Below are 24,671 nucleotides of genomic sequence, written 5' to 3' on the forward strand. Positions count from 1 at the left end.
CATGGTATTACAATCTGACCATTACTGTAACATGGTACCACTTTGTAAGGACAGCTAGTTCCATTCCTAACCACATAATTTGTGAGAAGAGAACAAATTAATCTAGCAAAGGAATTGATGTATAACAGTAACTTATCCATTGGACACATGGTGGAGATCGTGAACACAGTGATAGAAAGGCTACATTCAATTTAAGTAAAAGCTTTTATCAACAGATTAATCTTTTCTTCATCGCGGTTTTAATGTGTTGACGCATGAATCGAACGTCTCTTATGAATTGCTACAGTAAAAGTAGAGTAGAGATCAATAAACAGAAGCCATTTATTTGAATAACAGTCTAAATGGGAGTTTGATATTTCCCTTCATTTTGAGTCCATGTACCCATGATGCATGGCTACAGACACTGGGAACTAGCAATCAGGCCAATTTCCTCCTATTCAGAGATGTCCTACCCGATCGATTTCCTTCTGAGGGGAAAAAGAGCATATGACAGTGGGGGGCTGTACTTTATTCTTGTTTGATACAAACAAACACTATTTTGACATGATGCATTGTCATTACCGCATCTTCCATCCAGAATCCTGCAGCGATTATATGATGTCTTGCCTGAAGCAAATTCTTAGGAAGATTTTCTAGGATCCGTGCCAGTCCTCCAAATGTTCCCCCTCTCACTATACTTGAAAAAGATGATATATTTTTTCTCCCCAGGTTGCACGCTTTCCATCCATGGAAAAATCCAAAGTGTGCCATGGCACCTGACTAACGGAGAAAGACCTGAATACTTTCTGGTATCTGCACTGTTGTAGGCCAAATTCAGACTGGAATAACTTTGGAACACAGATTTTTTCCATAGTGTTATGACTCTATATAAGCAGTTCCTCCCATAAAAAAAAAATGTATTTACACATTAAAATTATATAAAAACATAAAATTTAAAAAAAAATATTAATTTAAACCTTTTAGTTTACAAAACTGTACCATATTTTATATAGTATAGAGATTTTTTTAAAGAAATAAATATTTTTATTCAGCAAGGATGCATTCAATTGAACAATCAGCATATTAGAATGATTTCTGAAGGATCAGGAGACACTGAAGACTGGATTACTTACTGCTCAATGTTCAGCTTTGCCATCACTGAAATAACTGTTTAGATCTGCTGATTAAGACAATACTGAGGTTGATTTCTCCAGTGCTGTGGGATTCACTCCATTATTACGCTCTTCTTGTCTCTGATGACATCCGCAGCACAGATTCAGGCTCCGTCAGAGTGCAAATCTCTTGCTAGAGGGCAATTACAACAGTACAGCCAGATGCTGAAGTGCCTGAGGTTTACTTCTAACTTAATAGAAGCATAATGCTATTTGAATGGCAAAAGGAGGAGGGCAGATGATGGGGGATGTGGGCAACTTTTCCAATCAAACCCTTCTGAAAACACCCAACTGGTTTAAGCTGGTTTGATTCTGGCATAGTTTGTGATAAGGCCTGTTCACACCAAGAACGATAACTATAAATATAACAATAACTTTACCTAATTAGTATCCACATCAACACACAATAACGTTCTGTTTATGACAAGTGCAATGCAGTTATGTCATCTGTCGCTTTAAATGCTTGAGCTCTGGTTGAGTCCTGATTGGCTGTTATCAACTGGAAATGATATCGTTCCAACGATATTGTTCCTCTGTGCTGTTATCATTATAGTTGTGGTATTGACTCTGTTTTTCTTTTCAAATTAGAATGATTTTTAAAGACATCTCTGTATCGTTATAGTTATACTTGGTGTGAACGGGCCTTTACATAGCAAAAGGCATCCTAATATAGGTGACAATCATCTGACACACAACCTCAAGTCCTAAACTGCAGCTGTTTTACAGGACTGCATCAACTGTTATTGACAATGAATTGTGATCTACAGTAGAAGGTCAGTTTCTTTTCAGCAGGGACCTGCAGTACTTGTCCTCTGTTGATTTAGTAATTCACTAGTTGTTTTAGGTGATGTAATGGCTCAACAGAAGCAGCTCACACTATAAATAAATCTAAACAAACCATTTGACCTTTTGCATGTGGCGAATGAGAATGTCAAAAAAGAGATTAAGCCGGGCATGAGGTGCTGTGGTAATGAAGTCTGTACTGTGGATGACAACATTAATGAGCATCAGCTACTACAAGTAAAAATCATATTAAAAAAGGACTAGATAACACAGTAATATGGCACTATTTGGATGTCTAGAGAATGTTCTTATACAGCTAACCATTATTTTGATGCTCTGCTACTTAGTTGTTGTTGTGCCGATAGTATATTAAGATTCAGTTGACTGCAAGAACTTGTCCTTGTTTGGAGTACACCACTAAATCAAACACTAAGAGCATGTAGACATGATATGTGGCTACCAACTCCGTCCTTTTCTGCTTTGTAAACAGTCTTTATCAAATCTATCAGCCATTGTGGTAGCAAGAGTGAGCAGCCATCAGTAAATAAACCAGCAAAGCAGCCATCTCATCTCATTATCTGTGGACAGCAGAACAAAGGTGGCAAGAGAGCGTTGACTGGCATATCTGTGCCCTGAAACCTATACTGTTGAATGAGGTTGTCCTTCAGGTATGTATGTGGTATCGCAATTTTAGTCATACAATAGCTATGTTGCAATCCTAGCAGGTTGCCTACAGTACCTAGGCAGCATTGTAAGGAATCAAAGACAAAATACAGCGCATTGTATATGCTTTTAATGCATTGCAGTAATGCTGCCTTCAAGTGCAACACGTACCACTGTGTTAGGCATTCATTAATACATTTAAAATAGCCCCAAGTTTGATTTAGTAGGACTATTTTTATAGATACATTCAAGTATTTTAATGTGTGTCTGTATATTAGATGCGTGCAGGTCTTAAAATGACAACAGCCAATGAGTAAACATGCTGCCGCTTGTCCTTAAAGGGATATTTCACCCAAAAATGAAAATTCTGTCACTATTTACTTACTCTAATGTTGTTCCAAACCTGTATTCATTTCTCTCTTGTGCTGAACACAAAAGAAGATATTTTGAAGAAAAGTTAGTAACCAAACTAACTAAACAAAAAAAAACATACTATGGAAGTCAATGGGAAACATCAACTGTTTGGTTTACCCCCATTCTTCAAAATGTTATTTTCCAAGGAAGAAACAAACTCATTCAGGTTTAAAACCATTTTCATTTTTGGGGGAACTATCCCTTTAATGTTAATAAAACAACAAAAGACAAAAAGAAAATCACTCACTGCTCTTGATTGAAGAACTTTAATACAGTAGCTTTAATAAGAATCAATGTACAATTTATACAGTGAAGTTTATGCAGTGTTTTATTTTTTATAGCTCATTCAATTTCTTACTTGAATGCTACAGTTAAATACACCTACTGTAGCTGAAAAAAATAAAGCACTTCATTTGTATATTATGAGCTTAGCAACATGCTAATAAACTCTATTGGAATCAACCGTAAATACGAGGAGAGTTGTTACCTTTCTAGGGCATTCAAAATATTTCACCCATTATTTGTGTGTACAACATACGTATATGGTTTGTGCTAATTAGATCATCACATCAGTAGCTTAGCTTCGCAACATGCTAAAAAAAAATAAATAAATAAAATAAACTCTACTGGAATCAGTTAGTTTACCCAATTCCTGATGTGCCAGGATCTAGTTCTTGAGTGCACAGGAGCTACTTTCTCATCATTCAAACCTTCTATAATTTGATGTTTGACAACTCAAATCCAGTTTTAATTGAAAAATGATATTGGTCAGCTGGGATCAGCCAGCCTTATGTAACTCATGAGCTCATGGATGACAAGTCAATGTCATAGACACTAAAACTTGTTTGCTTCAGAGCTTGAAAACCATTTGGAGATATTATGGGGGAAATGGATATTATGTGGCTTTACCCAGAAGTTGTTAGTGTTGACCTAGAAGGATCTTCCCGCAAACCCAAAATGTGCAGTGACCACAGGCTAAGAGAAACACTGTCTTATTCGCAGGGCCATTTGTTTTCCACAACTCAGCTACTCTCCCAAAACCCAGGCTGCCTTATTAAGATGATCTCTATATCTCCGTTCCACTGTGTTTCTCTCACTAATGGTTTCAAATGTCACTGACATGTCATGATGACCTTTTATTTTTCCTTTATGAAAGCCAACCAAGCAAACCTAGTATAATATAACAGTTATGAAACAGCTTGGCTTCAAGATATATTTATGACTAAGTTCAGACACATTTAGCAAACACCTCCATATAAGATGAGATGTAAGTTTAAAGGGACTGGTTTGATCTCTTCAGAAACCCTGATCAGTTCACTGGTAAGCTGCCCACGCACAGCAAAAACATCCCACAAGAGGTCAACATTACAGTATTTACTTACTCATACCAGCCTTAGAGTGCAAAACATCTTGAACTATGGAAAACAAAACAAAACAAAACATTTCACCAGTTTATAATGTCTTAACAAGAAGAAAAGTACTTTTCTCAAGTCAGGGGTACCCCAAAGGGGTAGAAAATTGTCTTTAGACAAAGGCTCCAAAACAATCCAAAAAGAACCCTATAAATTATGAGATTAGTTGATGAGAAAGTTGGATAGTTGAGATAAGAAAGTCCCTATAATAGATGTGGAACCTCCATTTGTGCTTTAAGTGCACTTGATACACATAACACATTATAGACTTCTATAATTCAATGTTAGGCTGCATAGTTTAGATCAGCCGGAACCGGGAACACTTCTCATAAATCCTGATGTACTCGTTACGTCAGAAAAAGAATGGCATCTACGCTAATATTAGTCTCTCTGTTTATCCCGAGATTTACCGCAGTCCGCCGGACCAAGGCCGTATCCAGATCTGATGAAGGACCTGCGCCTGGACGCGACGACAACGCAGTCCTGAAGTGTCAACTAGTCTCTCCCCTGTGAAGGCCTCCCTCCCCTCCCTTTACCTCTCTACATATAAAGAAGATAATTCCGTTGTCAGGATAATTCTGGCTACGCGGAAGCGATAAAAATTCTGTATTACACATTTTAAGGCCAGACAAGTAGTTTGTTGAGGGTTGGTTTGTAGGGAAGGACTACACGCCTGCGCAACATATATTCAAATGTGCATCCCTATAGACTGAACTCATAATATACATGTGCACGCCATCAGCGTTCTCACAGGTTCGCATTTTTAAAGTTTGCGTAGAGAGAACTTCAGAGTTTTCTGTTAAAACGGTGTCATGTAAGTGGCCCCTAAGTTAATAACTAATGATCGTTGCGATGGAAGTGAATCAATCAAAACTAAATTTACCTGGACAATCTACATTGTTAAAAGCGCTATATAAATGAAAATGACTTGACTTGACTTGAATCTTTAATCTAAAGTTAGTGCTAGATGACATACAATTTAATCTAAAATTGAAGGCAAAAAAGTGTCCACAATTAAATATCCGATACAGATCAATTAAAATTACTAATATTGGCCGATATGGATCCCAATATATTGTGTTCTTACATCTCAATAAAGTATAATAAAACTAGTCCATATTACGTTATTGACTACAAATATTGTCTTGATATATGGCTTAGGCCTAAGTGATATTAGGATGAGTAGATTGTGACAATTTATCTTTTTTGATTAAACTATTTCTCATATTGCTCATTTATGTAAAGAGACAGTTGAGAGGGTGTTATTTTACAACTGGAAGGGCAAACCAGACACACATGACTCTTCACCTGACAGTCTGTCAGCCTCAACACGTATGACCACCACACAAGTAGTGCAAGTACAAGCATCTTTCCTCTGACGCCAGTAGTGAAGAGAGAGATAGAGAGTGTGTCAAGAATAAAACCTTGACAGCTTTGTGCTCTGCGTATGAGACGGACGGTTACAGTGACATTCACGGCAAGTAAAGACGATTTGCCCCTAAATCAGCCGTTACGGTTCTGTTGTGATCCTGCAGCCCTGGCGCTTATTCCATTGTAGAGTAGGACGGTTACGGGCAGGAGTGAAAAACCCTGATTCCGTGTCTAGCAAAAGGGCCGATGAGAGTAATGGATGCTGGGTGGGGGGGGGGGCTACAGAGTTTAACGTCACTGTATGGCACTGAAGTTGAAAGATTGTTTTGTGTCTTTTGAAACGGTGTGTACTTTAATGTATTGCTTGTACTAAAGGGCCTGCTATAATATTAGTGTCATCTGATGATGGTAAAGTGCTTTAAATGGTACAATACATCAGTCTTGGTGTATTTTGCAAGTTTAAAATGTGCAAGAGTGAACAATTTTGGCAGGCGCGATGGATCTGAATGTCAAGTCTAGAATGTCAGTGTCACTCCTGTCAGATAGTGCCATAAGGACACACACAAATTTCCCTCCAGCTTATCTTGCGCTATATCCCATGGTGCAAAGTGCCCCCACAACTCATGAGTCACCTGTGACAGATGTAATTGTGGTTATGCACAAACACACCAATCCTCAAGGCACAATCCCCCGTGACCAGGGATTCTGACTGCAACAGATGGGAAGATATCAAATCATGCAACCGTGTTTCTACATTCTAGACTTGCAATTATTCTCAAAGTTTAAAAAAAACACTCTACTTGAGACACTATAAACTTGAGATTTGTTTGCTGAGAAAATACATTATTTAAAGATATTGTATTATTGTTCTTCTTCAGTGTCACATGGTCCTTCAGAAATCATACTAATATGCTGATTTGCTGCTCAAGATACATTTCTTATTATTATTAATGTTGAAAACAGTTTATTAATATTTTTGTGGAAACCATGATGCTGTTTTTTCAGGATTCTTTGATTAATAGAAAGGTCAAAACATTTATTTGAAAACTTTATTTTGTAACATTATAAATGTCTATACTGTCAAAATGCACAACGTAATGACGAACGCGGTTGTCCAGTCCTGTTTGTTTGAACCGCCAGAGGCGTCAATAGCCGTCATTACGTTGTGCGTCCAAGTGTTACTCTTTTGGCGTAAAGCGATGCGTATGGCCATCTGCCGTCTACACGAACACATCGCTTCACTTCAGAAGACCTTTATTAACCCCTGCAGATCCGTGTTGAGCACTTTAATCATGAATAGATGCACTTTAATGGACTTCCAAAGTCAAACAGCCATTCACTCTCATTATAAAGCTTGGAAGAGCCAGGCCATTTTTTAATATAACTCCAATTGTCTTCGTCTGAAAGAAGAATGTCATTTATACCTCGGATGGCTTCAGGGTGAGTAAATCATGGGCTAATTTTCATTTTTGGGTGGACTATCCCTTTAATGACATTTTAATAATGACTACTATTCTCAGTTAGTAAGTGATTAGCGCTATGTGCGCAATAATGTTTGTTTACATTGCAATGCAGTGTGGGACTCAGAGCTGTCAGAGCAAATATATTAATAACTAACTAGACCATCCATTCCTCCCGGAAGGAATAAAAATGAGTGACGGGTGAACTGGAAAAGAGCTGAATATCTAGAATATGAGTGGAATATCTAGTTACCCAACACAATCTTTTTCTATACACTTAAAACATATAATAAATAAACCCACACAATGGGTTGTATACTATAAAATAATTATATATGTCATATTTTATATATAATATAAATACACAATTCAGTCTTTCAGTGAATTACCCCCTTGGAGTTCAATTGCAATACATTGAAGGACTTATTCAAGGATGAATGCAAATTCCATGCACTTAATGTTCATAACTAAATGAAGAATCATCAACCAAGAGAGTATTGAGGTCTGAAATCAAACAGACCACCTCTTGAGCGCTCAACACCTGCATAATATGCTCTAATAAAGTGGCAAACAGTGAGTCACAGTGTTCAGAGTTTAACTCATTGTATGGGTCACTGAACCATGAATTTTCCCATTAGGTGGGAAAAGAAATATGACAAGATTTGTTGAATTAGTGCCCGACTTATGATTACCCCAATACTGTCAGCTCTGATATCTGATAGGGCATCCTAAAACTAGATTTAGAGCTATGTGCTTTCAGGCACTTTGATTACCGTGAGAGAGTGTCTGAACCCCCAAAATGATTTCCATTTATATTGGATGCAACATTAGATACAAATTGTTCTTTTTTTTAATATTCCTCTGCCCACAATGAAACTCACTTACACTTTCGCCTCACTAGTCAAGTAATGGTATTCTATTTCAACGACACATTTTGCCGACTTAGGTTGCGGTTTTCCTTTCTGACATGCCTATACTTCAGGAAATCAGCATGTTAGTGTCGATATGGCTGGAGAAAAGCTGCTATGAAAGTTTATGGTTGACATACAGTATACTTTCCATACAGCTCTGGCGATCAATTTGAATTCCCAATCCCGCTGTAAGCGCATATGCTTCCCTGTGATTTAAGACCGGTTTCTAACAGGCGCAGTGTTGCTGTATCTCAATATAGGCACAATCAATGAGGGATATTCAAACTGGAGGAGAAAGCAATCTCATCTCCTCACCACAGTGCAACCAATAACCAAAGAAAATGGCATCATGGGTAAAGCAGAAAGGACAACGATTCCTGGAGCTTTAGGAAAGCTATTTGAATTATTTGGTTAGATAGGGAAGCGGGGGATGTATTTCATAAGATAAAGCTCCCTGGAAGGAAAGAACAGTGACATATGAAACTCAATTAGCCATTCAGGCGGAATTTCAATCTTGAACCGATCTATGTGTGACAATATGGTGTTATAATTTGCTTTGTGTCAAAGCAAATAAGACTAGGTTCATGTCAGGACATTTCTTGGGTCTGGATTAATGCTTTGGAAATAAATAAATAAACAAAGAACTAAACTTTTACATTTTATGAAGAAAATGAGTGCAACAGGAACTAGAATGCTAGGGTGTTGTGGGATGATGCTAAGTGTGACCCAAGTCAAAAGAGCCCACCCCAAAGTCTTTATGATATTCTAGTGTCTAGAAAATCACAAGTCTGATTTCTTGGTAACAGCTACTTCTGATTAGTGAAGCACAATATTTTGACTCACATCAGTATAGCGATAAATGTTATCCTATTAAATTAGGTAAATTAGAGCCAAATGATCAAGGGACCCCACATTATTTCTAGGAGGTCTAACTATTGTTAAACACAAACAAAATAATTACAAATATAATATATAGATATAAATAGTCATACACCTTAAAACTGTAAAATAATAACTTTAGACAAACATCAAATGTGCCAACGGATGTCCTAAAAAGAAACTGACACCTTGTTTCTTTTCAACACTCAAACAACTGCCAAGGTTAAGAAATGTGAAGGAGAGAGAGACAGACAGAGAGTGAGACAGAGTGACAAATGTTGACAACAGCAAACTGACGTGTGTGTGCAACAGTGATGTTTCTTTTGAAAGTCAACTCTGAGTGACAGATTCTTTCTTGTTGAAAAATGGCCAATGTTTTCTTTCTCCTCTCACATTTTCACAGTTTCCTGTAAGCTGCGGGTTATATTTTTATGGTGATTCAGTCATATTGTGACACCCAGACAGTCCGACTCTTCGGGATGGTGCCAATGGCACTTGTGTGACCAGCTAATCCCCAGCGGCTCAGACCCAGACCAGCAACAGACTTGCATCACAGGGGGGAATGTGGCAAAGGGGGCTTCTTTTGAATTAGCATGCTAGCGCCATGACATAGGGGAGTGTTGCTCTTGCCAGCAGCAGTTGCCCGAGGTCAAGTGGGTTCATTGCTTCTACGCCGCCCTTTAGACCGTGTGCCAGCTCACGATAAGAAGATTAAACACCCCAAAACCCATCACACACCTGCCTCTGACTGCAGGTCCCTCACGTTACACAGCACCAAATCACTATTTAACCCCAGATAAAACACGTTTGTCATGCAGTGAAGCAGGAAACGGGTTTATAGCTGAATAAAACTGAATAAAAAGGAAAGATTCAGAGTTACATGCTAACCTTTAAAGAAAAAAACAGGCTTGTTAAAAAGACTAGAAGCAAATTAAAAGCGACAAGCTGTGTAATAGAGCTGGTGAAATAGTTTTTAGAGTTGTTACAAAGGAAAACAATATCCTGTTTCAAGAGTGGTTACAGCAATGTTACGAGAAGCAATGTATTTTTATGACTGTGAAACACTAAAACTAGACTCTTCAATTATTCATTCAACATCTACTAAAGACCCAGTTTATTAATGCTAAGAGCATACATTTGCCAACGACGCAGGTACAGCAGCATCACAGCAATGGTCTCATAGACAATGATTATACTTTCGTCCTGTGACAAGACCTCTGCAGTGAAATGGAATGCTAGCATACTGCTTACTGCAGTGCACAACATATGGTATACTGCCCACAATTGTACATATATGTATAATTTGAAAAAATATAGGGCATTGGTTCTTAAACAGGGGTACTAGACAGACTAGGGGGTCACAAGATGATTTAAAATCATTATGCTCTTAGGCTCATCAATCCTGCATTTATTTGATCAAAAGTACAGAAAAAACTGTAACATTGTAAAATGACCACAGTTGTATAAAATATAGTGTTTATATATTGTCCATGCTTGTTTCCCCAATATCTCCATATGAATATCTCCATATGAATATATATATATATATATATATATATATATATATATATATATATATATATATATATATATATATATATATATATATATATATATATATTAGGGCTGTCAAACGATTAATCGCGATTAATCGCATCCAAAATAAAAGTTTGTGTTTACATAATTTATGTCTGTGTACGGAGTATAATTATTTTCTATATATAAATACACACACATGCATATATATATTTAAGAAAATGTGTTATTTATATATAAAATATTTATATATAATATAAATTATATATAATATAAATATAAATATACACAGTATATACATGCAAATATTTCTTAAATATATACATGCATGTGTGCGTATTTATATATAGAAAATAATTATACACCGTACACACACATGTATTATGTAAAAACAAACTTTTATTTTGGATGCGATTAATCGCGATTAATCGTTTAACAGCCCTAAAATATATATATATATATATATATATATATATATATATATATATATATATATATTCATATGGAGATCTAGGGGAAAGAAGCCTGAACAATTAAATACCAAATATTGGCTGAAACCAATAAGGTACTAATATATCATGAATCCTTAGTAGACTTTTAGTAGACTTTTTAAAGAGCCAGTGGTATACAGTTATCATCAACACTTTACATTTTGAATCCACTTTTTGAGTTTAAAAAAAAGTGTGGTTGGTAGTATGATAAATAACGAGTCAAGAAAAAGATATTGCAGTCAATGTTGCTTTGACTTCTTATATTGTACTGAAAAAGGAAGGTCATGTCAAGCACATTGCATCATTGGAAACTGTATTCCTTGCTGTCTGCTCTGGTGAGTCATGCACATTTTGGCAAATATACCAGGCATAGAGAAAATATGCATAACATGCAATATACTGCATATTACAAAAACTTTGAGCAGCATTGTGACATGCTCTTCTGAACACAGCCAATGACAGTGCTAGGTAATGGTGGCGCACAGCAGGCATTTGTCAGACAAGTGTCAGCAAATCCACAGCTCCTTCTGATTGGTCGCAGAGCTCAGGGAGGCCTTGATAATTGCGTGCAACTCCCTGCCAAGTTGAACTAATGGGCAGCAGGTGTGAGCGGAGACAGAATGTGGACCACTGCCTCTAAGCTCCAATATGCAGAAATATCCACCTATCAGATCTTCCCAGCATGCACAGGAACGGGCAGCTGGAAGGTGGGCTATGCTAGAGAATCTACCTTTCTCCAGACAAGATAAATGGGAGCAATTAACCATATCATATACTCACACTCCCTCAGACTCTATTCATAATGTAATATAAATCGCTCATTGTAGTCGGCGCGTCCCAAAAGGGGCCACAAGAATTAGTGCTCCGAAAGGGCTGATAAGAGTAAAGTAGGCGGCAGGACCGCATACGGTTTTAATAATCGGAGCAGGAGACACAATAACCCCTATAAGAGCCACGATGCTGTGTTTAAGTGATTGTGCCAGCCGTTTATTATAAAGCTCGCTGCATTCTGTACAGTTGGGCACTCTGCTGGGAACACAGCCCTGCAGATCTGCCAAACGCAGCAGTTTCCTCCATTCAGCCCGGCTGTATTGCTGGAGGTTGCTGGAGGCAGAAGGAAAATGAGGAACTTGGTTTCCCTTCGGTCCAATTTAAAAGGGGGAATATGCATCTGGTCAAATGTGGTTAGTGTTCTGCACATGAGCAGATTGTGCAGATATGCAAAGCAATGGGGTGTTTTAGTTAATTAATACATGGGCGCATTCAGAATCAGTCATGACATTGTATTGTTCAAAATGGTGGAAGCCCTCAAAAGCAGATAAAACTGAGTAGTATAACTTAAAACTTCTTTATAATTGTTATCATAAGACCATAATATATCGCCCAGATGTAACTGATATCACAGTCTAGAGTACATAACTCAAGCACAATGAAAAGATGGAGCATCATGAAAAACCAGTAATGATGACACAGTCAGAAGCAGTTATCTCAGCTCACTGGAGATGGTTTCTCATGTAAAGATGTAAGGAAAGCCAGTAAGAAGGATCTCTTTGATGCTGACATTAGCGTTAAAATGTGTCGCATAAATTATTCATGAGACGTATGTCATGCGTTACTATAGCTGCACATGCTTTTCCCCACTGATACTAGAGATAACTGACTGGGTCAATTCACTTGTGCTTTTATAATGAAAATATTTTACACTTGCAGAGCAAATGAGAAACCTGCAAGTCTTGTACTTTCCACAAATGCAAGTTCTATGATGTTTTAATTAATCTTTTTTTCACGGTACATAAAGTAGATGTTCTCTCTCAATGTTCACATTCATTGTATGGAAAAAAGAGCAGCATCGACATTCTTCAAAATGTTTCCTCTTGTATCCAATGAAAGAAAACGAAAGTCACATGGGTTTGGAACAACCTGAGTGTAAATTACAACAGTACTTTCATTTGTGGGAGAAATATACATGTTGCTATGACATCCACTAAACAACAGCACAGATTTTGTAACTGAAGTAACTAAAATCTAAGCATTTGACCAGATAATCTGTTTCAACTGATAGGCTAATAACTGTGTGTAGCCCAAAGTACTTACAAATCCTTATCAATCCAATGCTAAAACCATATTCTCAAGTACTTTCAAAATACATAAGTACTGTCGGCTGACAACAATCATGCCTGGATGAGAAACCACCTTCAAGAGCTTCTGCAGCCAAACATCTCTGGTATGACCCCGTAAGTCTTTCAAAAATGAAATGCCTGTATTCTCCTATTTTCTCCTCATGGACATCTCTTGAAACTGTCGCTAAACCTCTAGCACCACACTTGATGGTCAATCTCTTTCATGAATATTCAACAGCACTTATTGTCCATTAGCATGCAGTGTTTCCCTGTTTCGAGCGCAAACGCCTCTGGCCATCTTAATCTCAAATTCAAATGAACATTCGAAAGCTGTAGAGGACACTTCTTCATCAATACTCCAACCGTCTAATTCAAGCAAGCTCTCAATATTTACATTGATTTTTTTTACCTGCTTCTCTCCATTAGCGTAAGAGTGTATGATTATGATGAATGAGGAGGACACTGGGTACTCCGCAACTGATGATCAAAGCCGTCTGTCCGCACAAAGCTTTTATTCACTTCAATGAGAAAATGGAAGGAAAAAAGCAACTTCTTCAGTATCTTCTGTTCTTCCACTTACGTCAGTGTTTTGTGAGAGCCAGAAGGTCTCTGGGTCTCTAAATCACAACTAAAACAAACGAAGGAGGAACGGTCACTTTATCAACATAAAGTTATGCGAGATATATATATATATATATATATATACTGTATGTGTGTATATATATATCTATATATATCTATATATATATATACACACACACACACAGTTAAGATTTCTTTGATCAGTATTAACATTAAATTTGTTTTTCATTTGTATATAAAGTTGTATATTTATGCTCATTTCTACTGTGTCTTGTCAAGTGTATGTGTAGTGTAGTTTTGCCACTTTTGTTGTATACTTGTGCTTTTTTGGAATTTTATATGCCTATTGAGACTGGTTGTGACCAGGTTAATATTGTAAGGGCTTGATAATAAGGACTGCCCGATGGCTCGGGGCCAGCGTGAAGGACGCTCGGGACCGTTGATGGAACTGTCACTTGCCCAATCGGGCCAGCAGCGTCGGCAGCACGAGGGGGCCTGGCCAACTCGGTCACTGTCCCCCCTTACTTACCTCTGCTCCATTAGCAGAGGTACAGTAAGTTATTCTAGTTGCTAGCAATTTGTCTGAACGTGAAACTGAAACTGTAACTGTAACTGGTTAGACTTACATAAAACAACTCTTATCCCTTATTTTATGAAGTCATGCTCATTTCTTTTCAAACTTGTGCATGTTGCAATTTGTCTACTTGCACAGTATTTTGCTCTTGTGCTGTATATAACAAATCACACAAATGCATGTAATCTGCACAGTAAATCTCAACGTCAAATCTAAGTGATGTTTTCTTAATGAGAATGCGTTGTCCAATTCCATAATCTGCCACAATAAACAATTCCAAGAACTTCCACAATTGCTTTTAAAGTCTTTGAAACTGCATTTGAAATAAGTTGAATAAAACTGACTGTAATTGTGATATAAATAAACAGTTTTACAAAAGGTAAGCAGAAGCTTGCACCTGCAACACACATATGCATCCATCTTTCTTTGCCCCTGCTCTGCCGCTTGTATCATTAAAGAGCTAATATGGGACCTCCCAGTAGATGTTGGGTCTAAAACAGAAATAAAACCCCAATAAAGTCTGGTTCCTAACTTCATCAGCTCCTAATGAAGCTGCAGGTGTCAGGCCTGATAGATTACTGGGTGTCCTCTGCAGGTTAGGGACTCTCTGGCAGAAGATGGCTTATCATAGGTACCTCATTAGCCAGAATCAGGTCAGCGGGACTCCATCCAGTTCAAACAGCGCACACACTTCTCTCATGTCCAAAGGCGAAGTGTTAAAAACTAATCACACTTTAGAGCAGGAGCTCCACTCTCACCTGCAGTGTGAGCGACAGAAGGACAGTGTCCTAGATGTAGAATGTAGAGCAGACCCGAGGCACTAAACAAAGTTCCCAGTGCTTCTCCAAATCTCAATGAAGTGTTTCAGTTCTGCTAACCAGTGCAAACACCAGTAAATTACATATAAAATTGCCATAGTACCTTCCACCAAACTTTCATCCCCTCTCCAATGCTTAAGTTGACTGTCAAGTCCCACAGAAATTAACGAATAAAAGAAGAAAAATAATACATGATCAAAGAAATAGAGTAAAATGAAATTTAATAATGTATTAATGTTTTAATAGTGTGTGTGTGTGTGTGTGTGTGTGTGTGTGTGTGTGTGTGTGTGTGTGTGTGTGTGTGTGTGTGTGTGTGTGTGTGTGTGTGTGTGTGTGAGAGAGAGAAATTACAATATAATAATAATAATAATAATAAGACAAAATATGTAATTATTTATTAATATTTAATATAATTAATATTTAATAATATTATATGAATTTTCCCATACTTATGTAGATTTTTACAACTATTTTTCTATATAAAAGATGACAAAAATTATGCATATATAATAAAATATTATTATTATTATTATTATTAGTAGTAGTAGTAGTAGTAGTATATAAAATAAAAATAATAAATATATGTTAATATATTATGTTATATAATAAAACTAGTATATAATAAAACTTTTATACACTGTTCCTTGTCTGGAAAATAATACTTTTACTTTAAACATACTTTTTTTAAGGTACATAAATCTGCAATTTGAGTCAAATTAGGTAGGACTTCTTGGCCTACTGAACATAATTATTATTCATGAGCACAGCTGATCATAATTGTGTTATAATTGTGTTCCTTGCTCTTTTCAGGTCATTCCTACACCCCCGTAGAACTACCTAAAAATCTGCTTATAAATAAACAACAGGATATACAAAAAACACCAACAGCCGCTTTGAGCACAGCAAGAAAACTGGTGTGGAGAATCTCATCCATTCTGCACTGCTGATGGTCTTGAACTTTCAGCCCTGTGGAAGACCGCGGAAGTGGTAGGAATGAACCATGCGTCTTACCTTTTTCTGATCCTCCAGCTTTTGACTTGTGGACTTCTTTACATGCTTGCTAGTTTCAGGCGGTACATCCATCCCCGGTGAGAGCGGTAATATCTCCAAGAGAGACCGAGCGAGAGAGAGAAAGACAGAGAGAAAAGAGCTACGAGCCAAACGTGTGGAAGAAAGGGAGGGGGCTACAGGCAGCCAGATTATTCCTTTGCCTGGGTCACATCTTCTCTCAGGCTGAGGTGGGCCTTTCTAGAAGAACTGGAGATGGAAAATGAAGAGGAACGGAGATACACCCCAATTCACAGAGACCACGTCAGCAGGATGAAAAGACCAGCATCCTCTCCACACGTGAAAACATCCATTCAGAAGTTTGTAATTTCCAGCCAGTAGATCCCAATGTGTGTGTTCTGGTAGTCCACCTCAGGGCTGCATCCTTGTTCCTCAAATCTGTAAAACAAACACATCTTATCAGACTCCAGATATCCAGATAAGGCGGCAAAAAAAGTAATCAATTGACACATGACATAAGCAATATGAATTTTGCAAAAAGTTGAAATCCCATGCTTTACCTCTTGCAATAATCCTTTCTCAGCATGTTTTAGTTAGTTATGAGCTGAATGCAAGGCCAAACACTAGTCAACACAAATAACCCGACAAAGCATTCATGTGACCCACTACCAGCACTAAGTGCATCACGACCTGCTGATGCGTGGTGTAGATCAATTTTCAGTGGGTCACACATAGCCTAAGGTTTGTTCTCTTGGTAGTTTTCAATACTTGATATAAGTCACCATTATTATTATTTAATGTTTTCAACACATGAGTGTCAAAGATAAAGAAGGACTCTTTTAAAAATCTAAAATTTTTGCATTTTCATGTTAGTATCATGCATCATACCATTTTCAACAAATGTTTAAATGTTTAAAAATACCATGTGATGTAACCACCAAGCAAAAAGTAATAATAATTTCCTTCCAACTTCAATACACAAACATTACATGAATCATTAGTTTTTGAATATTTTTTTAAGGCAAACAGTATATTTTTACAAATACCATGAATGAAAAATTCATAAACGTTTTTGGGGAGTTGCTTTTTGTTTTGAATTTTGGTTTGCTTTTCGCTTTTGTTTTGCTTTTATGTTTTGATTTTTTTGTTTTTACTTTTTATTTTGTTTTGTTTTACTTTTATGTTTTTGATTTGTTTTACATTTTAAAGGTTTTTTTAGGTTTGTTTTGTTTAATTTGGCTGCATTTCCATTATGGTTGCTGAATTTGTATTTAAAAATGTAAATATATATATCATAAAAGTGATTTATTCAAGTCATTGTGTGCAAGAACTGAAAATGGGTCATGTCATTGATAATAAGAAAATGAGTAGCACTTAAATGTCAAAAAGGATGATGATAATGTCACCCTCTTCTATAGAGCATCTTTTGCAATCCCAGCATTCCAAATGTGAAGTCTCTTCACTGAAATAGCTAACACTCACTAGAAAGTCAATATCCCTTGAGCTGTTTCATGCAACGAGTGTAGGGAGGCAGTGTATCTGCATATCAAAGTGAGTTTTGCTACTAGTGTTCTTCTCCATATATGAATAAACACACGTTTGTTCTTTGGCACATGATTGTTTTCACCCTTCTTCTCCAGAAAACAGCTAAAGAAAGGAAGGACTGAGTCATGCTGAGGTTGTAAGAGGCATTCTGGGAAGAGACCAAGCTCTGAGCAATTACCACAGGATCGATGGTTGGCCTTGTCTGCCCTTTTGGCACACTTCAAAACATTGGCCCGTCAAAGGGTGTTTGACTTGCAAGATGTTAGAAGTTCATGGACACCACTATAAAGAAAAATGACACGGATAGACACTTTGGCCCGTGATTCCCAATTTTCATCTTTAGGATTGAGATCTACTAGGTTTTGGGTTTCATTAATAATAATTCTTTAACCTCAGAATGCACTGACTTTGCTATTTGTGTAAAACCAACCTCCCAAGGCCAAAAGTGTTTTTTCCTTTTTTTGTCTAGACAATTATTGCATCTGATTCTTGCCAAGTTGTGTGCGTGTTTATGTGTGTGTGTGTGTGCGTTTGTTTGTTTGATTTCCTGCCACTAAATCAAGAGTCACACGTAATCAAATCAAATTTTTAGCCATGACTGAATCAAATTTTTGAACTAGTTCATCAGAATTGAACCGATTTACTTCCCCAATGCTTTTCAGTTGTAGTCGACTTGTTTTCCTTTATTCAAAAGCGTAACATGCAGCAGTCGTTTTTGTCAAAACTTGAATACAAAAAGGAAAATAAGAAGTCATTTTTGTCAGCTCTGACTGCCCTGAACACAGATAGAAAGAACAATCATGAGGAATCCATGGTGGGATAGTATTATTATCCTATTGTTATTTGTCAGATAACAATTCTTAGAAAACAAATAGGACCAGGGTCTCTCAGGACTTGCAAAACAATAGCTTGATTGAATCAACAAATGCACATAAATCTACATGGTGCATCTGCCTTACAAGACACTAAACACACAGCATCATTCGAAGGCTCAACTGAGTGCTACCATCTCCTGCATTATTCATTACTCTTAATTTCCCTTATGTTCCACTGAATACCACAAAAAGAAACATTCCTGCAAAGGACTGACACACTTTACTCTGCATATATCTATGGTTTCTGACAATTATCCTTGATTTGGCTGTGGACTATACAGCATTTACTTGAATACCTCTGTCAGTAAGGGCAGTAAGTCATTTTTCAAATACATATGTGATATCCGAGATAAAAACCCACAACCAAGCTGTCAAAATGAATAGATAAAAGCACTCATGATAATGGAAATACTCCACTCTGCTTGACAGGTAAATTGTTGTTGTTTTGAGGTGAAGAACAATTGTAATTATTACGAGAGCAAAACATATTATATGCGCAGTTCACAGCTGACTGTCAAATTCAGAAAAAGCATTTCCATGTTGGGTTCATGTATATGATATATCTAAAATATATATGGCCTTGTAATGGATAAGTTGGCTTCCTATCTGTTGCTGGAAGCATTAAATGAGAAGCCAAGCACAATAATTACAGAATTTAGACCATAAGATTGTATGTCCCAGTGATTAGAAAAAGCGGCGAAAATATAAAGCAAATGAAGCAGGAATATGTGTACTATCTCCCTGTCTCTAATATACATCCGCTACACTTGAGAACAGAAGCCTGTTATTAGACCAATAGGGTGTAAAGAAATCACATTTGCCATCTGAATAACAATGTGCTAATTCAAATAGGTCAGGCAGGTGCAGGTTTGATTCAATACCATTATTCATCCTTAAAATATATGTACGTATGGATGGATGGATGTATGGATGTATGGATGGATGTATGGATGGATGGATGGATGGATGGATGGATGGATGGATGTATGGATGGATGGATGGATGGATGGATGGAAAAAAAAAATACTAAAAAGTCTTTCTGATGACTCATGAAACAAAAACAGTTTGAATTTCTGTGTAAATCATTCCCAAATGTGTTCTGATTGAGTTTCATGAATGGGGTGCAATGAGCACAGGATATTAGTAACACTTCTATACTAGTTATTATTGTGAAGTCAGTGTGATATCTAGAGTAACTGATTATTGAAGAGCTGAACTCTTTTCCTCTGCTCTTTTCCTGACATTTGTTATTCACTGAGAATTCATTGACAGTCAGTGAGCTAGCGTATATTCAATAAAATATGATTCATTGGCTTAGCCCCAGTGTCGCCACTTTAATTTTATGTAAAGATGTAAATGTCTATGGTGGACTTCCACTGATTTCCTTTGGGAGATATGATCACGGCACAGAAATGCCCCTGTACTGTCTCATAACAGATCAGAGGTCAGTGGCAGTGAAAAAAGCCAACTGAGGGCATCCTATAATACATCAGGCATCACATAGGCCAATTAAAAAGCTTTGTATTATTCTGTACTTCTTTTAAGTGGTAATCAAATATAATAATAACAATAATGAAAATCAAGTATTATAAAAATGATACTAATTTCCCTTGAATTAGTTTCAAAATCGACACAGCATGCACTGCAGATGTGCTGGAGTGGTAATGACTGAACTCTAGCTTTACGAACACAATCACATATACACACATAATCCGCCCAACCTGGCATGTGTCCATCAGGGATCAACCGACAGCAATGAAACCCCAGACAGACGCATGATTAAAACATAATAAACGTGTAATTACTAGTCGAGCTTTCGTACCTGTCCTCCCTGCACTCGCAAAAACAAAAGATGAGCTTTATTCCGCAAGCAATAAATTGATTTCACTGCTTTCCCGAGAGTGATTTATTCCCTGTTCCCGGTTTATAGAGGGAAATCTGCAGAGAGAGCGACCGTGAACGAGGCACATTTCAGAGATAAACGGGAGGAGCTGTAACATCACTCTAAATACATGCCAAGCAACATGCTTTAAATAAAACTGGACGGGCTATTGAAACCCTCATACGACATAAACGTGTCAGACTGGCTTGTGTCTGTGCCAACTGCTTGCCTCAGCATTACTGAGAACAAACGCAGCATGATCAGATAGATTCATTCATTTGTTTAGTCCTTTCACATGACTTGAGTATTGATTGAAAGTGCTCTGGCTGATGCTTTCAAAAAATGAATATTATAAAAATATTGATGTGGCATGAACTCGTCTCGCAGCTCTCTGCCTGTTTGTCAAACAAAGCTATCGTATGACTTCAGAACTTTTCGTTGTATGACGTTTTCAAGTTGTATGGACCACTTTCAAGGTACATTAGTGCATTTTGTCCATTTCTTTTTTACTTGACAGCCCAATTTCCCATCAGGTTTATTATCATTAACTAAAACTAAAACATTTTATTTTAATTAAAATAAAGCTGAAATAAAATAAAATATAAATATTATTGGTAACACTTTTTACAAAAAGTTTCCATTTGTTAGCATTAGTGAACTACATTAGTTAACATGAACTAACAATGAAAATACTTATTAGCACTTATTCTTTAATGTTCATTTCAGCATTTACGAACATTAATATGAACCTTATTACACCCTTAACTTAAAAGTAAGGGCTTATAACTTACCATAAGGTGATATTAAGTTCATGGTCTCATTTAATTGAAAAATGTTAGAATTTGAAGAAAATAGATTAGCTTTAGCTAATAGCTTTGGCCAAGCAGCATATTATGTTTTTATGTGGGGATTTTCTCACAATCTACGTATTGTGTTATGTCATGTATGGGCTCACTTGGATCAAGACCACCTGATCTAAATAAAGATATGCGATCCACAATGGTTAACTAATTTTTCGCAAAGTTATAAACCAAAACGCGGCGCCAAACCTTAAAGTGTGGATACTGTTTACATGTGCGCCGGCGGCAATTTTTCATACAATAACTTGTTACAGTATATTGTGGTCTCTAACTAAAACAAATATGCTTTAAGTTGAGACCTTTTTTTAACAATATATGACGCAAGATTATCTGTTATGTATGATGCTTTTACAGATTACATTTTCAAGTAGAGTCATTTTTTCACGCAATGAAAATGGAGCACCTCCAATATTTCAGAAAATTGAAAAACACCATTTAAGAGTTGGTCATTTTCCTTATATTCCCTATAAAGCCAAGCTTCTAAACTTTAAAATGACAAGCAAGTGTATATGAAGTAAAGTGATGATAACTTTGCAGCGCCCCCCGAAGGCCCGGTACCGGGTTTGAGTAGTTTAACCTGTTAAGCTTCACCAGTGCGTGGGCGCACTGAAGCGTTTTTTTATTTATATAGTTCAAAGTTACTATCAGATTTAATGTTATACCTTGACAAACTATACATCATTAAAAATATATAATACTCAAGTTTCAGTATTTGACCACTATTGTATTCTGAGAAACTTATAGTGACAGTTATGTCTTAATTTGTGTCAGGAGTTATGAAATGAAAAAATGAGTCCATACCTTTAATATGAATTATGCGCGTCAGTCGCTTCCATTCATAAAAAACTCCCGTGCTGTCGTCATGACAGCGATACACGAAACAACGTCCTTCAGGGCTTTTAGCTCAAAAATGTGCAAACTTGGAGAAATATTGATATATTCTCATAGATTCACGTCATATTTCTAAAGACAGGAATAATATTTATTGAATTTATACCCAAATGCGTCGATGTAATCATTATGATCGCTTCTTACTGAGATGTGCAGTGTTTTCAATTCATACCAATAGCCTGAGGGCGCTATATGCACAAAAAATAATCCATATATGGGACATGAAGAAGAGCCATAATCATGTGACATTCCAGGACGTCACTGCTACACACAAAGCTACAGAGATCGCTGTAATATGCAGATAAAAGATGTTTTGAAGACAATAAACATGTTTGCTATGATATTTGATTTGCCTGTGTTCTTCAAGCCATGCCAGGTATTTTATATTTTATATTATATTTATAATGTAATGCTAATCGATATAGACTTTATCATCGTGCATAAAACTATAAATAATGTTTTCTGTCTGATTTTTTTTTTATCTGAAGCCAAATTATATCACAGAAGATTATTTAAAACACTCGATTGCGTTATGAAGTAAGTTTGGAGCACAAACATGGTTTTAATCTCATAAATGGTCGTGTATTGATGGTGTGCTAAGCTAACATGCTAGCTAGCCCAGGTGCACCTGCCACCAGGGGTTATTCTTTTATGAATTTTGTTCTAAATAAGAATGCTTACTGATATGTTTTAGTGCATTTGACCACTATTTAGTGCACTTCAAATGTGAAGTGAGAACTTTGATAAAAGAAATTAGGGATTAAAACCCTGTGAATAGCCAGTCGTTAGTAACTATAATGCAGACAAAAGAAATGCATATTTCGAGCCATAACCAGGCTGGAGAGGTGTGAATGTGTGCAGGGGGAGACTGAGACTGAATGGGGCTCGTTTGCACCACAAAACAATAGAGACAAAAGACTGAATGGATGCTTAGACGACGACTAAACATCAGTAGCATTTTTAGAGTAGCCTAATCAAAATAAAGTCATGACATGATCTTGAAAAACATTTAACTAAATACAGAGTTTTAGACTTATTATCTTCATATTTTAAATATAACATGGTCAGACATGTGGCTTTAGCTGTAGTGCATTTCTAGATTGCTCCAGTGCCAACTTCAATTTTATTTTCATTAATATGTTTCATAAAAAAAAAATTCTAATAACTTTACAAAATTTTGAAGCTATTTAAAAAAAAAAAATCATTATGACAATAATTAATTCTACATTTACAATAAACTACCAGGTGTCAGCTTTCAAATGAGATCATACTTGTGCTTTTAGTGCAAAGGGTTCATGAACTGTATCTGTTTCAGTTTGGGTATGTCATTTCTGGGGATTTTTCAAAAGTGGGGTTGCAGCTTAACAGGTTAAAGCTGTATGTTGTTGTTTATTATTTATACCATGGTCTGTCTGAATACTCGATTCTCATTGGCTGGAAGGTGTGCAATAAAACCGTTTAAGATACAGGTAGTTCCAAGTCAGTTTGATCACTGTTCTATATTAATTCGCTGTATTCATTGAAGCACACACACATCCGTCACTCTGAGATGGTCACGCGCTGCTTAAACAGAAACATTCAGGAGCACAGAAACGTATAAATGATGCCCCACGACTTTTATTAATAAAATAGCTTCGCAACTGAATCGAAACTGGAGGCCAGGCAACAGACAAGTTACAAATCCTGAGTGGGGACGTCATCCCACGCATCCACGGTTAGCCAACCGCACTGAGAATTGCGGGGCCGAAAATGGTTTGTAATCGTGCCGTACCAAGCTCAAGTGGAAATATAACTGGAACTATTCCTTACAGTTCATAGAACTGTTTGGCCCAACAGTGGAAAAGCAGCTAAAAAGATGAATAAATGATGTCACAAATGTATTGCTAATTGTTAGTTAAATGTCAGATAATGCATTAACTAGCGTTAACTAATGAGAGCTTATTGTAAAGTGTTACAGTATTATTTTATTTAACAATAAATACAAATTAGAAATGTTGCTTTGGCATATAACTGAAATAAGTTTAAATTGAAGCACTAAAATTATTAACTGGAAGTAAATAAAAATAAATAAAACAGAACTAAAATGAAAAATACAAATACATTCAACCTAAATAGTAATATTTAAAACAAAAACTAATAAAAATGACAAATGCACATAACAACATTGCTTAAACTAAAATAAAAACTGAAAAAAATAAAAGATACTTCAAAATATGAACAAAAGCTATAATAGCATATAGATAATCCTAAAACATCACAGTGTCCCATTAATCTCCTCAAACATCTCCTTTAGAAAGTCAGTCATACAGGTTTGGAACAACATAACGTTTAAGAGAAACCATAACAAAATTTCAGGTAAAAGAATAATTTTCAAGTAAATTATTGCTTTAAATTGCACAAAATATTTCGGCCCCAAGGCTATATGACAGATTTATATGCGTATGT

At 36.5% G+C, this 24,671-nt stretch overlaps 1 protein-coding gene across 1 annotated transcript in view; it reads right to left on the reverse strand.

Moving 5' to 3' along the window:
* Positions 1-24,671, reverse strand: part of nav3 (neuron navigator 3) — a 309,331-nt gene that overhangs the window by 226,346 nt on the left and 58,314 nt on the right. The window contains exon 2 of the mRNA XM_079868451.1: positions 16,177-16,611. Within this exon, the coding sequence (XP_079724577.1) occupies positions 16,177-16,248 (72 nt within the window). The 5' untranslated portion in view covers positions 16,249-16,611. The remainder of the gene's footprint in view (positions 1-16,176; positions 16,612-24,671) is intronic.

Source organism: Squalius cephalus (assembly GCF_949319135.1).
Source record: "Squalius cephalus genome assembly, chromosome: 4".
Classification (NCBI taxonomy): Eukaryota; Metazoa; Chordata; class Actinopteri; order Cypriniformes; family Leuciscidae; genus Squalius; species Squalius cephalus.